At 45.4% G+C, this 16,318-nt stretch overlaps 1 protein-coding gene across 1 annotated transcript; it reads left to right on the top strand.

The window, feature by feature from the left end:
• The first annotated feature begins 715 nt into the window (after positions 1-715).
• Positions 716-1,618, top strand: LOC137817507 (uncharacterized). Its single transcript, XM_068620792.1, has one exon. It carries the CDS (start codon positions 716-718, stop codon positions 1,616-1,618), a length of 903 nt encoding a protein of 300 aa, XP_068476893.1.
• Positions 1,619-16,318: the final 14,700 nt, after the last annotated feature.

Here is a 16,318-nt window from a genome sequence, read left to right on the forward strand (position 1 = left end):
CGCATTCCAAGGAAGAACGTACGTCATTATCAACAGTATTCTGACAAGCCGAATACGATACCCCACTGACTTGAGCGTTGGAGTGTCATCTGCAGGTACCCCACCAGCCTGAGGAGCCGTTCGGCGAGGAAGTTGGGAAGAGGAGCGTTGGACGCAGTTGAACCGACCGGGTAGCATCTGAAGACAATAGTTCTCCCAGTCCCCAAACTAGTTCGAGAACAATTGGCGCCCACCGTGGGGCTGAGGAGAGCCAGAAGAAGCCGTATCAGTAGATGGTATCGACCCGTAGCATGGCAAGCATGTCTGAAGCAGATCAGACGACAATTATGATAGCCCTTCAGAAGGATCTAGCAGAGATGAAGAAGGCACATGAGGAGGCCGCTAAGAAGAACGAGGAGGAAATCAAAAACCTCCAAGAAGAAAATAGATGAATGAAGAAGTTGGTCGAAGGGGTGCCGTCCCTCGCCATGACCAACCAGGCCGACAAGTCTTATGCCACTGGCGCCGGCCTCCAGGCCGAGAAGGAGATGAAAAATGACTTCACTCTGGAGATGGATGGAGAGTCCCATCCTAGCAAAGCAGCTAACACTACCGGCATGGCGGGCCCGGATCGGCGCCATCCTTTTACTAACCGCATTATGGATACCCCCTGCCGGACAAATGGAAAGGTTTCAACAGGGATCGGTATGATGGGACGACCGACCCCGACGAGCACATGGACGCGTACACAACCCACATGAGCCTGTACAGCACGGACAACGCGGTCTTGTGCCGAGTCTTCCCCACCTCCCTAAAGGGAGGGGCTCTGAGCTGGTTCACCAAACTCCCCGCAAATTTGATAGATTGTTTCGAGACCCTGATGGCAAAATTTGACGTTCAGTTTGCAACAAACCGCTCCCACCACCTAACATCCATAGCACTAGTCGGCATTCGCCAAGAGAAGGGAGAATCCCTAAGAACGTTCGTCGATCGGTTCAGCAAGACTGCCATGAGCATTTGCAACCTCAGCCCCGAGGTGGCAATGCACCACATGCTGACCGCCCTGCGTCTCAGTCTGTTCGCCGATAGCCTGTGTATGCAGCCCGCAACCAGTCTCGATGATCTTAGACGCCGAGCGGCGAAATTCATGCAGCTCGAAGAACTCCGCGAATTCAGGAACAACGTCCGGGCCGAGGCAAGTGGAGAAAAGAAGGAGGACAGGGAACGACAAGGAAGGTCCCGGACTGGCCGGGACCAAAAAAGGGACAACCGAGGGCCCCGCTTCTCCCGCTACACACCTCTGAACGCTGATAGGAGCAAAATTTTGCAAGAGGCCCTAAGTGCCGAGTTGATACCACCACCCCGAAAGGCCCTGAGCCCAGAGAATGCCGACCGCAGTAAAAGGTGCCGATACCACAAGAATACTGGCCACTCCACCGAGGAATGCCAAGTCCTGAAAGACAAAATAGAAGAACTCATTCAGGCCGGACACCTCAGACGCTTTGTGCGTAGTACCCGTGAAACACGTCGGTCCCCATGCAAAGAGCAAACTCCTAGGAGAAGGGACCGAACCCCCCCGGGACCACGAAAGGGCGATAGGCGTGGAGACCGATGGGGACGAAGAGACGACCCCCCATAAACCGACACTCGTAGGGGCAGAGAGGTCATCAACACAATTACCGGAGGGTTCCGGTAGAGGAAATGATGCCCTACAACGACCACGTGGTCGGTTTCTCTGGAGAACGCGCAGGCACGAAGGGTTACATAGAACTATACACAACGTTCGGCTTGGAAGGGGCAAGCAAAACCCTTAAGATCAGGTACCTGGTCATAGACGCCAACACGTCCTACAACATCCTCCTTGGACGGTCATCCCTCAATAAGCTTGGAGCGATCGTCTCAACGCCTCACTTGGTGATGAAATTTCCCTCCCCCTCAGGCGACATCTTGACGATCCACGTCGACCAAAAGATCGTCAGGGAATGCTATGCAGAAAGCCTACGAGTTGAGCCAACACGGCAAAAACCCACAGGCAGCCACTCGCCCAAACGAAAGATGGTCGGCCGAGGTAGAAGCCCTCGGAAACACTCCCCACAACCCAGGAATGTCGTCGCAATGGCAGACCTGGACCATAGAGAAATCGAACTGAGACTCGAGGCCAAAGACTGACTGCGCCGAGCAGAACTCGGTGAAGGGGAGCGGTACACGACCATCGGCACAACAATGGCCGCCGCTGACGCAGAATTTATCCACCGAACGCTAAAAAAGAACACATACCTCTTTGCCTGGACAACGACCGATGTACCCGGAGTTCACCCGGACATCATCACCCACCTCCTCTCCTTATACAAGGAAGCACGCCCAGTGGCCCAGAAGAAGAGGAACTATGAGGAAGACAAGAGGTTGGCAGCCATAATCGAGGCCGAAAAGCTCCTAAAGGCCGGCTTCATCGCCGAAGCACGATACTCTACCTGGTTGGCAAATGTAGTGATGGTGAAAAAGGCAAGCGGCAAATGGCGGATGTGCGTCGATTACAAAGACCTTAACAAAGCCTGCCCCAAAGACTCGTACCCCCTACCGAACATCGACCGGCTAGTCGATGGAGCAGTCGGCCACAAGGTCCTAAGCTTCCTGGACGCCTACTCAGGTTACAACCAGATAAGCATGCATCACAGCGACCGGGGCAAAACAACTTTCACGACTGACGGCGCAAATTACTTCTACAAGGTAATGTCGTTCGGCCTAAAGAACGTCGGAGACACGTACCAAAGGCTCATGGACAAAATCTTTAAGGGGATGATCGACAAAAGCATGGAGGTCTACGTAGACGACATCGTGGTAAAATCCAACTCATGCGATCAGCACATCAAGGACCTATAAGAAGTCTTCAACGCCCTAAGAAGGGTCAACATGCGCCTCAATCCCGAAAAGTGTGCGTTCAGCCTGGAAGGCGACAAGTTCCTCGGCTTCATGCTAACCCACAGGGGAATCGAGGCAAACCCTGACAAATGTAAGGCCATAGCAGAGATGAGAAGCCCGAGTGATGGAGATCAAGCTCAAGAGGACATGGAGGCCAATCAACAAGATCAAGAAGAGGTGGAGGCACAAATGGAGGACGCCCATGGAGGTCAAAGTCCACCTCAAAGGATTACAAGAAGCATGTTCAAAGCTTTGGGAGCTAGAGGACATTTATTTTCTCTTTTTGTAATTTCTTTAGTTGAAGGTGCTTAGAGGGAAACATTAGAAACCTCTTTTGTTTTAGCATCTTTTAGGCTTTAGTTAGGAGCTTTAGGGGGGTGTATTAGTAGATAGGTGTAGGAGTAGAATAGGAGGTGCCAAAGTGAAGGAAAGAGTCACACCTTCCTCATGCATGGAATAGGCGCCGGTTCTAGAATGTTTTAGGAGGGAATTTTGAAATTGTTTAGCTTGCATTTTCAGCACCTTAGGCTATAAATAGAGGTGCTCTCCTTGTAAAATTCAGATTGGAATTAATCTAAGAAAACTCTACTCAAATTTTGAGTGAACTTTGGAGAGCTTTGAGCCTTCTTCTCTAGTCTTATCTTGATGGATCAATGGAGTCCTCAAGTGGCGGCATCACTCTCATCTAGGAGCATTCCACACTTCTAGTGGCGAGATCATCCATCCTCCTTCCATCTTCATGAGCATTTCTTCTCTCCTTCCTTTCTCCTCTTTCATTTGTTTTTTGTTAGCTTGTGTTCTTGAGTTTGGTTTGGTGTTCTTGCTGTTTTTATGAGTATTTTGGTTCGGCAGTTTTATAATTCTGTCCATTCATCTTGTTCCTTTGCTTTTCTTACTCTTTTGTTCGGTTCAATTTGACTAAAATTGGTTCATCCAAATGAGTTTGGGATTTGGTACTAGTTTTTGGTGAGTTCTTGTCTTAGAACAATGATCCAACTCTAAGAAAAGTGCCTCTATAATGTCCAACTCAAGGTGATTCCTAAGAAGGTCAAGAACCTTTCTCTTTATGGCTAGTGGAATCACATCACCGAGCAACCTAAAAGAAATCCAACAGCTGCTCGGCCGGCTAACGGCACTGTCTAGGTTTGTTCCTCGCCTCGCCGAACGAATCAGGCCCATAGCCTAGATGCTCCGCAAAAGTTCTAAGTTCAGCTGGAAGGGGGACTGCGAGCAGATCTTCGGCCAACTCAAAACATTCCTATCGTCACCAGCCGTCATAAAAAAACCAAGACTGGACCTGCCCATTGTAGTTTATCTGGCCGTGTCCGAAGAAGCGGTCAGCTCAGCCCTGGTCCAGGAGGTGGACCACGAAGAACATCCAGTGTACTTCGTCAGCCGGACGCTCCATGCGGCAGAAACCAGGTACCAAATGATAGAGAAAGTAGCATTAGCCCTAGTGCTGACCGCAAGAAGGATGCGCCCATACTTCCAAAACCATGAAATCACGGTAAGGACCAATTACCCTATATACAAAATTTTATCTAAACCCGGCCTTGCAGGACGAATGATAGGATGGTCGGTCGAGCTTTCAAAGTTCGACATCAGGTACGAACCAAGAGGCGCCATCAAGTCCCAATGCTTGGCAGATTTTGCCGCCGAGCTCCCCAAAAACTCAGAGACCTCGGCCAAGTGGGTACTCTACGTGGACGGGTCATCCAGCAAAACAGCTTGTGGCGCCGGGGTCGTCCTTGAAGGCCTCGGGGACTTGTTGATTGAGCAAGCCCTTTAGTTCTCCTTCAAAGCAACGAACAACCAAGCAGAATACGAGGCCATACTGGCTGGCCTCAACCTAGCAAACGACCTAGGCGCACGAGAGGTCACATGTAAAAGCGACTCCCAGCTGGTCGTTGGTCAAATTAAAGGAGAATTCGAAGTCAAAGAAACTCTCCTCCAACGATACTACCACACGGTCAGCAATGCCATAGCCAAGTTCGACAAGGTCGTAGTCGAGCACATACCACGGCAAGAAAATGAGCGGGCCGACGCACTTTTACGTCTTGCGTCTTCTAAAAAACAAAGTCATCACCGATCGGTCGTCCAAATGCGACTACCACAACCAAGTGTAGGTGACACCGAGTGCATGGCGATCACCGAAACTCACACATGGATGACCCCGATCACTCAGTACCTAGAACACGGAACATGCCAACCAGGGGAAGAAAGAAGCATCTGACGGCAGTGCGCACGGTACACCATGATCGGCCAAGACCTATATCGTAGAGGGTACTCAACACCACTCCTAAAGTGCCTCACCAAAGAACAATCCCAATACGTGCTGCAAGAGATCCACGATGGAGCGTGCGGAAGCCACTCCGGGGCCCGAACAATGGCAACCAAGGTCATCCGTGCAGGATACTATTGGCCGACCGTGCATGGAGACAGCGCCGACTACGTCAAGAAATGCCAAAAATGCCAAGAATTCGGCCCCCTCCATCATCGGAAGCCAGAGGAACTACATAGCATGACATCACCCTAGCTGTTCGTCATGTGGGGGATGGACATCATCGGCCCGTTCTCACCGGGGAAAGGCCAAACGAAGCATTTGCTAGTCGCAGTAGACTACTTCACCAAGTGGATAGAGGTCGAACCCCTAGCCACCATTACTGCTCGAAATGTTCAAAATTTCATGTGGAAGAACATAGTGTGCCGATTCGGCATACCGCACTCAATAGTCTCCGATAACGGCCGGTAGTTCATCGACCAAGGCCTCATGACTTTCTACAACGACCTCGGCATCAAATCCCTCACAAGCTCCGTCGAACACCCTCAAACGAACGGACAAGCCGAAGCAGCAAACAAGGTCTTGCTGAACGAACTAAGGAAGAGGCTCGGCATCGCAAAAGGAAGATGGACAGAAGAACTGCCCGAGGTCCTCTGGGCATACCGCAGTCCACCACGCAAGAAACCCCCTACATCCTCACATACGGCACCGAGGCCATGATACCGGTGGAGGTCGGGGAGCCATCCATCCAACGCCAACTCTTCGACTTATCCCTTAACAAAGAAAGTTTGGCGGTCGGCCTAGACCTCCTGAACGAACTGCGAGACAAAAGCAAAATACGAGAGGTAGCATGCAAGCTCCGAGCGTCAAGAAAGTACAACTTGAAGGTCCAACCCAGAAGTTTCCACCAAGGCGAATGACACACACGGTTCGGCCAGGATGTAGCCTTAATCGGTATACCCTCCCGAAACTCGCACTTAGATCGGCCAGGATGTAGCCCTAATCGGCATACCCTCCCGAATCTCACAGTTCGGCCAGGATGTAGCCCTAACCGGCATACCCTCCCGAAACCCGCACTTAGCTCGGCCAGGATGCATCCCTAACCGGCATACCCTCCCGACGCACACATAAGGTTCGGCAAGGACTTCAATTCACTTAAAGACTTGTCCAATAAAATTCGTTTAAATCAAATTCGCCAAAGAACGACCGACTGATCCAATCAAGTTCGTTACAATCACTTGGTTGATTTTAATTATCATAGTCACTCAGTTGATTTCACGTACCGACCGGTTACTTAGTTCATTTTACTTAATTAATTTTACCTCGATTTAAGATTAGTTATTCCAACCAACTCGGCTCGTCAAGGCCCGTTCGTCCGAAAACAACGCAAAGTAACAAGTAAAAATACTTATATTAATTAGAAAGATGGGGGCCACACCCCGGCCCCAAGGGAACAAAAAACAAAAAGCCGACCGCCCTAGTCCTCAATGTTCAGGATGGCGGCAGAAGGATCGGCTTCTTCAGCAGACTGGCCGCCCCCAGCAGGCACCAAGCGCCCGTCAACGACCTCCATCTCTTGGTCGAATTGACCAGAAGGTGGCGGACCGCCGTAGAGCACCCTGGCCTGTCGGACGGCCAGATCAAAACTCTGGTTGATTAAGACCATGGTATCTTCCATGGTCTTCAGAACCTCGGCCTCAGCCGCCTCCTTCGCCTCGCGTTCGGCGGCAGCTTCCCTCTCTGCTAGAGAGGCCCGGTGGTCGGGCTTCTCCAAGGCCTCGCGGAGAAGTACAACCTCCGCAGCCTTGTCGGCATCGGCTTTCTCCAGCTCGGCCAACCTGTTCTGACGCAGCTCCAGCTCGGCCGCCTGCGCACACAACTGCTTTTCATAAGTTGTGTTGGCCTCCACGGCCTGCTTCAGGTTTTGCCCGGCCTCTTGAAGCCCCTGCTCGAGGCGCGACATGTCCTCGACTCGACTCCTCCAAGCGTCGGCCCCCCGGCATATCATTTCGATGCCGTCGTCAAGAAGGTCGTCGTCGGGGACCGACCTTATCTCCCCTTCGATGCTGGGAGGCAACTTGAAGCTCACGGCCCGTGAGAAGGACCGATCGCCCCCAGCAACGCAAGCGTTGAGCCACCCGAGGATGCCACGGGCACCGCCACCGCCGTTGGAATCGGGCGATTGAATTCATCGGTTGGCGGAGAAGCGGTCCTATCTGACCGGGCTGGAGGAGGAGTGGGCATCTGTCCCGCTGCTCACACGGTGCGGGCAATATTGCTGCCCTCCAGGAGCCCTCCTCAGCCCGGGGCTTGGCGCTAGTGGCCCCCCCTCTTCTCATTCAACCTATTCTTGAAGGAGTGCAACATGCCGACCGCTTGGGGTATCTCTCTCTTTGCGATTTCTGCAAGTAATACAACAAAAGGTCGGTTAAAACAAAGCACAATAAATAAGACAAGACAAGCGTTAAACAACATACCCTCAAAATCATCCTCGCGGTCGGTCGCATTGTACAGCGACATGAGCGGCCGAGCGGGGAGCTTCCTGGGAAGGATGTTGAACAAAGAAAAAATAAGACGCTCATGCTCGCTCAGATAGGCTGGCCTCGGCCAATCCGTTATCTTTGTTGGACTCCTCGACCAAAATAGCGGGAAGCGAGGCTGACCGACCTCGTCAAAAAGGTAACGTGTTCCAGCCGGCTTCTCGTACACTTTAAAGAACTTCTCTTTAAAGTTCTTATAAGAGGTCGTGAAGGGCTTGAATAGCACGCTACCCGCCCGACTGACCAGCGATTGCCAACTGGTAAGCTTAGCCGGGTATGACGAATAGAAATGAAGAAAGCAAGAAGGAAGAGGACGCAACCCAAACGTCCGGCAAACAATGCGAAACGCTTGCATGGACGCCAACGAGTTGGGGTGAAGCTGGGTCGGAGCCACATTGAGCTCCTTCAGAACCCCGGCCGTAAAGGCATCAAAGGGATGGGACACATGCAGGTCCGCAAAAAGACAACTATACATGAAGAAAAAGGGAGGCTCGGTGGATGACCGCTCCCTGTACACACGATCCTCCAAAGAACAAGGACCGAACACCAACAAGGATTCCTTGGCCGAAGCCTTCAAAACAGGAACCTCGTTCAAAAACTCGACAACGGAGGTGTCGGTATAAAAGGAGGACGACACCTCACACACTCGGGGGTCAACCCAAGCTGGCCCCACATGGGGCCGCGGCCCCTCCAAAGGGTCCGAATGGTCCGACGCATTGCCAGCGTCTTCCCTCACCAACCCCGGAGAAGGAACACCCTCCACATCTCCGACAGGGGCGGCTCGGCCAGAAGCAGAAGAAGAAGAAGAAGAAGAAGAAGAGGAAGAAGAAGAAGAAGATGTTGACGAGCAAACGGGGGGAGATTAAGAGGGAGAGTCCGGACGCGAAGGAGCAGACATGACTAACCTTTGGACGAACGAAGAAGGCAAACTGAGATCGGTCGGTTGATTCGGAGTGTCGGAGCTCAAACAAAGATAACGCGTAAGACGCAACTGTTCCCAGCCCTTATTTGTAGCCCGGAGGGATCTCGGAATTCCAAGCCTCACAAAACCACAACCGTTGGATTCGCTTGATCCAACGGTCCACGTCACTTGGCGCCCAAAAAACCCCTCATAAATGCGCGTCATGTCAATCACTCAGGCATCCCCAAAACATCACTTCACCCATCATTACGCAAGCCGCCCGAGGCCTATACTTCAGACTCTTCGGCTGTACCACCTCTCGAGCCTAGGAGGCAACTGTACTGGGATGACCGACCGGTCTATTGACCCGGTCAACCTACGCAACCAGACCCCACCTTAAGGTACGAGGTCGACCACGTGGCATATGTGGCCGACCGACATAAGATGCTTAAGTCAAAGGTTGACCCGATTAGCAAAGGTTAACCCATGGTTAGGAAACGACATAATCCAACCCTAATCGCTAAACAACCCCCTAATCCGGCCCAACAACAAGGGCCCATCAAGGTAATATAAATATCACGCATTCCAAGGAAGAAGGTACGTCATTATCAACAGTATTCTGACAAGCCGAATACGATACCCCACTGACTTGAGCGTTGGAGTGTCATCTGCAAGTACCCCACCAGCCTGAGGAGCCGTTCGGCGAGGAAGTTGGGAAGAGGAGCGTTGGACGCAGTTGAACCGACCGGGTAGCATATGAAGACTAGTCCCCAAACTAGTTCGAGAACAATTAGTATTATTTGTATTATTAGCAATAGTAGTACTCTTAGTATTATTAGCAAAAGTAGTACTATTCGTAAACAATATTAGTATTACTAGTATTATTAGTATTATTAGAAATAATAATACTACTATTATTATTAGTATTATTAGAAAAATAGTAGTACTAGGATTATTAATATTATTAACAATAATAGTTGTACCGTCCTGGTAGTCGAAAGTGATGACGTGGCAGCGAGCTATTATGTAGGCGTGTTGAGCAGGGCCCATGGCTGGCAGAAGGGAAGGAAGTCGGGGGGCTCGTGTGGTCGCCAATTATTAAGTTGGCGTGCTCCGGGCTCGTGTTGAGATGAAGTCGCCGGATGCGAACCCAGATGACCTAGTGGTTAGAGATCGCCGAAACAAGGACATCGCCGAAGACGAAGTCAGATGGTCATTTCCTAGCTAGCCAGAGGATGAGGTCGGGAGGCAGCTTACCTGAACATGCACGGTGAAGCAAGAGAAGTAGATCATGAAGGCGGCCGGCGAGACCACAGGGAAGGTGTGTATGAAGGCACCCGTACTCGCCACACAGAAGAGATCACGCTCCAAGGAAGCTATGCACTGAGTTGTTTCATGCATAAGTAACTTAGCCAAAAGCCTGAAGAGTAAGAGGTGGCGCCCAAGTCAAGGATGCTCCAGATGGTGACACGTGTACAGCTGGATGCGAGCCACGTGTCCAGATGTGTAACTGTCAAGAGAGAGAAGGTGCACAGGTATATAAGAGATTCTAACGAACTTCTGAGGTACGCACGTTTAGATTACTTCTTTACGCTTGCGAGAACTTGAGTACGCTGAGAGAGAATTTTGCACGGTTCCTTAGAGTTCTTAAGTTTTCTCTTAGTATTTGGTGGTTCAGTCACTGACTTGGGCGTCGGAGCGTGATCGGCCGCAGCGGCGCCGTTCTGTCTTTTGCAGGTTCTTGAGGTGAATCACGGTGAAGGACGGAGGCTAACGCGGCGCAGAGGTCGATCCAGGTTTGACGAGGCAAGGTTCTTGCGTCCCGGTCAACAGGCAGGATCAATAGTACTACTAGTATTATTAGTATTACTGACACTATCAGCAATATTATCAATACTGGTACTATTAATATTATTAACATTATTAACAATATTAATACTATTAGTATTATTGGCAGTACTATTAATATTATTAGCATTATTAACAATATTAATATTTACTAATAATATTAATACTAATATTATTATTACTATTAGTACTAATAATATTATTAACAATATTAATACTAATATTAACATTATTAGTACTCATCTTAATATTAATAATATTATTATTAGTTTTATTAATATTATTAGTATTAATAATATTTATTAATATTAATACATAGCACTAATAATATTATTAATACTATTAGCACTAATAATATTATAATTTATTAATAGTATTAATAATATTATTATTATTAATAATATTATTAATACTATTACTACTAATAATATTATTAATTATTATTAATATTAATAATAATAGTAATAATTATTAATATTAATAATAATATTATTATTGTTATTATTATTAAAAATATTTTTATTTAATATTTTGTATACTAATACAATTCGAATATAGTTATTTTCATTTTGTGGTGTCAAAATTATATACTCATTAAATTTGTATGTAATCAGTTTTAACTTATATACAGAAAAATCTGTATGTAACGTCTATTTACATACTGAATTAAATATGTATGTAAATATTTGTATGTAAATATTTGTATGTAATTATTTTTGGTTTATATATGAAAAAATTTGTATGTAATCACTTTTTGTTTTTATATATAGAAAATTTTTTATGTAATCACTTTTATTTTTATATACGGAAAAATTCGTATGTAATCACTTTTATTTTTACATAAGGAAAAATTTGTATGTAATGTTTATTTACATACTTAGTTAAATTCGTATGTAAATATTCATATGTAATGCTCACTTTACATACGGATTCAGATTCGTATGTAATAATCGGATAATTTCTTGTAGTGATAACCTAAGATCTTTTGCATAAGTTGTCCACCAAGTCATGGTTGAATCTTGAAAACTAAGGGTTGCTAGGTAACCCTCCTCTCATGATAAAGTTGGTGGGACTCAATTTTTCTCAACCTTCATCTCCCAATTTAGATAGTCATCTATGTTTGTTGAACCATAAAAAGGAGGAAAGTGAATCTTAAGTTCTCTGGACTCATAATAGTTCCTATGTGTATGATGTCAAAGATTTTGTTGGTAGTAGTTTGTGTTGCAGTGACTACTGTAATCATCATAACTCTTGGAAGACTACGATTATGGATACTCCTATGTTTATGAGACCCTTCCCTATAACTACTCTTAGGCCTGTGGGACTTGTTTTCTTGAAGTTGTGAAAATTTGTCTAGTATATCCCTCAACTAAAAAATTTCCTTTATTTGTTTAGCTAGAGTTTCATGAACATCAATAGGATCTAGAGGATTAAGATTGCCATGAACACTAGATTGATGAGATGGATCACCCCTTGCTGAATTAAAACAAAAATAGTTTTCACAAAGATTTAAAATTCAACTTGAGTGATAAAAAATGTTTAAAAAAAATGGTGAAGTAAGTCAAGGAATCTAGAATAAGTGTTCTCCAAGTTCACTCCCAGGAAAGTAGGAGAGTCACAAAGGACTACTTAAATACCAAGACCTTCCTAGCCAGAGCCTACCCTAGATAGTTCTCACAAAATTTTCCTCAAGAAACTTCAAAACAATTTTGAAACTTAAAATAGTGAATGTGTGAAATGAAACACAAATTAACCTAAGACCAACAAAAGGTCCTACTAATAACAAGAAAGTAAAATCCTATGTATCACAAAGACTTAAAAGCAAGAAAATAAAGGAAGGAAGGTAATATAGAAAATAAAGCAACAAAGAAAATGCAAGTGAAAGTAAAACTAGATGAGCCCTAAAGTGAAATTGCAGTTGGCATTAACTAATGCATGTTTTACTATTACAATGTCTATTGGGATTGCCTTTGGGGCATATTCCCAAACAACTCAAAAGTAAAAATTACACAAAATTATGTGATACAAAAATTCAAAGAAAATATGGCCACATTCTTGATGAAATACTTTAACGAAGAAAGCTTGCTCTGTGTGGAGAAATCAATGAAGTGTTTTCTGAATTCTCTTGCCCTTTTCTCTTCTTTGATAAATCTTCTCAAAGAAAAGTGGTGACACTCCAAAGAAGTAGCTCAACAGTCCTCTTCCCACACACAAAAAATGGTACACCAACACATTTCACCAAGATAGAGTCCAAAAGAAATAAAAGCAAGAAAAGCTAAAACTTGAAAAGCTAAACTCAAAATGAAACTTAATGAGATAACAACAATTAAGGTTGGGAAGAAAACAGACAGCACAAACAAAAAGAATCTAGGATTGGCTCTAGAATAGATCACAAAAAAATATAGAAGAAAATGACACTGACTTGTCCAAAATTTGTGATTTTTTTCAAGAAAAATAAAAAGATCATATAATTTTCAACAACACCAATGTACCAATATCATCTTCTCTTTTAATGTACACGTGATAATATTTGTATTAAATTTATCTTCTAATACACACAATTCATTACACAAGTCATAAACAACCATTTTTATCTATATCTCAATCATTCTCCAACTATAAATTCAAGTTTTCTCCCCCACACCACTTTGAAACCATTCAGTTAGCACACAATATATACAAATTCTTCCTTCTTTCCAATTTTTTTGCATTCATCATCAAATGTACTTGTACCGTCCCGTACCCGGGCGTTGACTAAGTCAAGGTCAAAGTCAACACCAGGGGTCAAAGTCAACACAAGGCGTTGCCTAGGTGAAGAGACGCCAAGTGCCAGCGTCGTCAAGAAGAGGCGCCGCCAAGGCAAGGCGTCGCCTAGGTGAAGGCGTCGCCCCACCAAGGCGTCGCCTAGGTGAAGGCGTCGCCCCACCAAGGCGTCGCCAGATCAAACAGTACTAAAGCAAGGCAATCACCGTGTGGTTCCCCGATACCCATGGGTAGGAAAGACCATGGAGGGAGCGACGTCGTGGGAAGGCCTCAGGTCCCGATAACCCGAGGCAGTGATAAGGAGAAGGAAAAGGTGGCTTCAAGGCCATAGTGATAGCACCAGTGTAGGGCAGCCTGACTCGTGAAGTACCCCTGCCGCCCCAGAGATGCCTTTGGGACAGATACGACCCAAGAGGAAGGTCACGCCCAGGGTAGCCGGGTGCAGGGTACGAGAGGAAGGCAGATACGCTCTCAAAGTAAGTGACTAGATGATTGGGGGCATGAGTTGGCACCCAAAAAGTCACCCCTAGCGCAGTAGCACTCCCAAGCAGGAGGACTCACACGTAGAAACGTCCCCAGATGGGCAGAAACGCCCCCAGATGGGGTCACGGGGTCGTGAGGCCCTCCACGTGTACGACAGCCATGTCAGAATAGAAACACCCTTTAGTCAGGTGCCAGGTAATTAAAGTCATTCAATACAGTTTCCGTTTCGAGCATTCAGGTACTATAATGGCTCCCAAGCGTTTCAACGTCTTAAATGCGCTACGTTTTCTAATTAGATACGCTGATTGAGAGCGTTACATTCGTAATTAAAGGCGCTTTAAGGCGCTTTAAATGCTTGGGTAGTTTAAATAGCGCTGAGAATGTTGGAAACGAGGTTCGAACTTTTGGCAAATTTACCAGAACTCTCCAGTTGCTTGCTCGTGCCTTGAGGTTACGTACAAGGGACTGGGGAAAGATCTTTGCCTAAGGGAGAAAAACACACACACGATACACAGTTCTTTTTACCACCTTCAGAGTGCCATACGCGGTGCTCAGAGACGGAGGTGCACAGTTTTGGTGTTTCTTGCTGGCTGACTTGAGCGTCGGAGTGCAAACGGCCGCTAGGGCGCCTCTTTGTCCTCTTTTTTGCAGGAATCCACAGGTAACCAGTGGGAAGGAGACCCTAGCTGACGGTTGAGGTCGCGCACGAAGACGTCCCAGTCAACCGGACGGAACATTGTCTTTGCAAAACACACATTGAGCCATAAAATCAGCTAGGGTTTGGGATTTGATTTCCCCCCTTGGTTGGTACTAGATTTGTCCAGTGCACATCTAATGATTTGTCCGGCTAAGTCTGGTTTAGCTGGGATCTTCATGATGGGATAGTTAGTCTTGATAATGATTTGATAGTTTTGAGAGTACATTCTCATTCTCAAGGCGGTGATAATATGTGCCAAGACCTCATTTTCAATCATTTGATACCTGACCTTAGCACCATGTAGGACTCGAATAATGAAGTAGACATGTCGTTCTTCTTTCTCTACCTCTTGTACCAAGGCAATGTTGAGAGCTTCTTAAAAAACTGCAAGATATACCATTAGTGGTTGTTAAGCGTTCGATTTTTGTATGACCAAAGGTGTCGCCAAGAAGGTTTTGAGGTGAAGGAAGATTTCTTCACACTCAAGTGTCTAGTTGAACTTTGTGGCCTTTTCTAAAAGTTGAACGATAGACATAGTTTTCTCTGCCAGTTTTGCCACAAATCTGGATAGAGTCGTCAATCGGCCGATCAACTTCTATATTTCCTTTGTGTTTTCAGGGCTTCACATTTCAATGATAGCCCTACAATTCTATGGGTTTGCTTCGAGGTCACGATGAGTGAGCATAAAGCCCAAGAATTTGCTTTCTTCTACACCGAACACACACTTGTTGGGATTAAGTCGCATTCCATGGTCTCTTTAAAGCTTTGAGTACTTCCTTGAGATCTTGAATGTGTTGGAGGCATGAATTAGATTTGACTACTATATTGCCGACATAGACCTCGACGTTCTGGACGAGCATTCCCTTAAAAATTTGATCCATGAGTCGTTGGTATGTGATAAGTGTCTAATTTCAGTAATATTTCATATTAAAATATAGACACTTATGAGAATTTATTGCTAATTTACATATAAAATAATCTCTAATTTATGAATTTATACCTTTTTACATTTTTTTATGATCTTTATTTGAATAAGAGTATTTTATTCCCAAATTTAGTTTTAATTGCAGATTTCTAAGGAAGATTGGAGATTTGGATTAAAGATGAATGATTTGAGCTAAAAAGATAAAGATAGAAGGTCCCAGAATGGAAAAAGATACAAATGAAGATTGGGCCTTTTTTATGTTTATCATTTAGCCCGTTAGCCTAACCCTAGAAAACTAGGATAAATAGAGGGCTAGAGGCTCAACCTTAGGGTGTCAGATTGAGAGGAAAACACCATAGAGTGAATTGTAACCCAATTGGGAGAATGGAAGGTGATAGAAGTATGCGTGGCTAATTCTACCCTTTGGGATTGGGAGTAATCTGCTCAAACTCTTATGTATTGAGGTGATTTTTATATATTAATATTCAGTTCTTGATTGATTATTGGTATTGTTGTTTTACTTTTAATTTTCCGTGACAAATTGAGAATCTTAAATTTGACCGGGAGGTATTTTTAGGGTTCGGACCTAAACAACAATACTTAACATATTTGGGTGCTAGGAATAGACTTGAAATGTTAATTGCTATTAAACGTCTGAGCTTCGTTCTAAGTTGCTCTTATAATTATGCGAGGGATCGATAGTTAGGGGACATTCTTAAGGATTTTATATGCGAGGAATCGATATAAATGATTTTTATACGGGCATCAATTTCAATCAAAGAACTTAATATTGACATGCTAATCAAAATACTTGAGAGTGAGAGAGATGAAACTAATCCTTATTTTTCCAATTGAAACAACTAATTCTTTGTTTGTTTTCTTATTGATCAGTGCCAACACAATTAATTCAAAACTCTTTTAATTGTTCTGTTTTTATATTTAGCGATTATTGTACTCGATAATTCACTATTCCTTGTGGGAT

This window comes from Phaseolus vulgaris, unplaced genomic scaffold, assembly GCF_000499845.2.
Source record: "Phaseolus vulgaris cultivar G19833 unplaced genomic scaffold, P. vulgaris v2.0 scaffold_97, whole genome shotgun sequence".
NCBI classification, from domain to species: domain Eukaryota; kingdom Viridiplantae; phylum Streptophyta; class Magnoliopsida; order Fabales; family Fabaceae; genus Phaseolus; species Phaseolus vulgaris.

Coding starts and splice junctions, on each gene's coding strand:
- LOC137817507 (XM_068620792.1), top strand. CDS start 716: ATGGACGCGTACACAACCCACATGAGCCTGTACAGCACGGACAACGCG.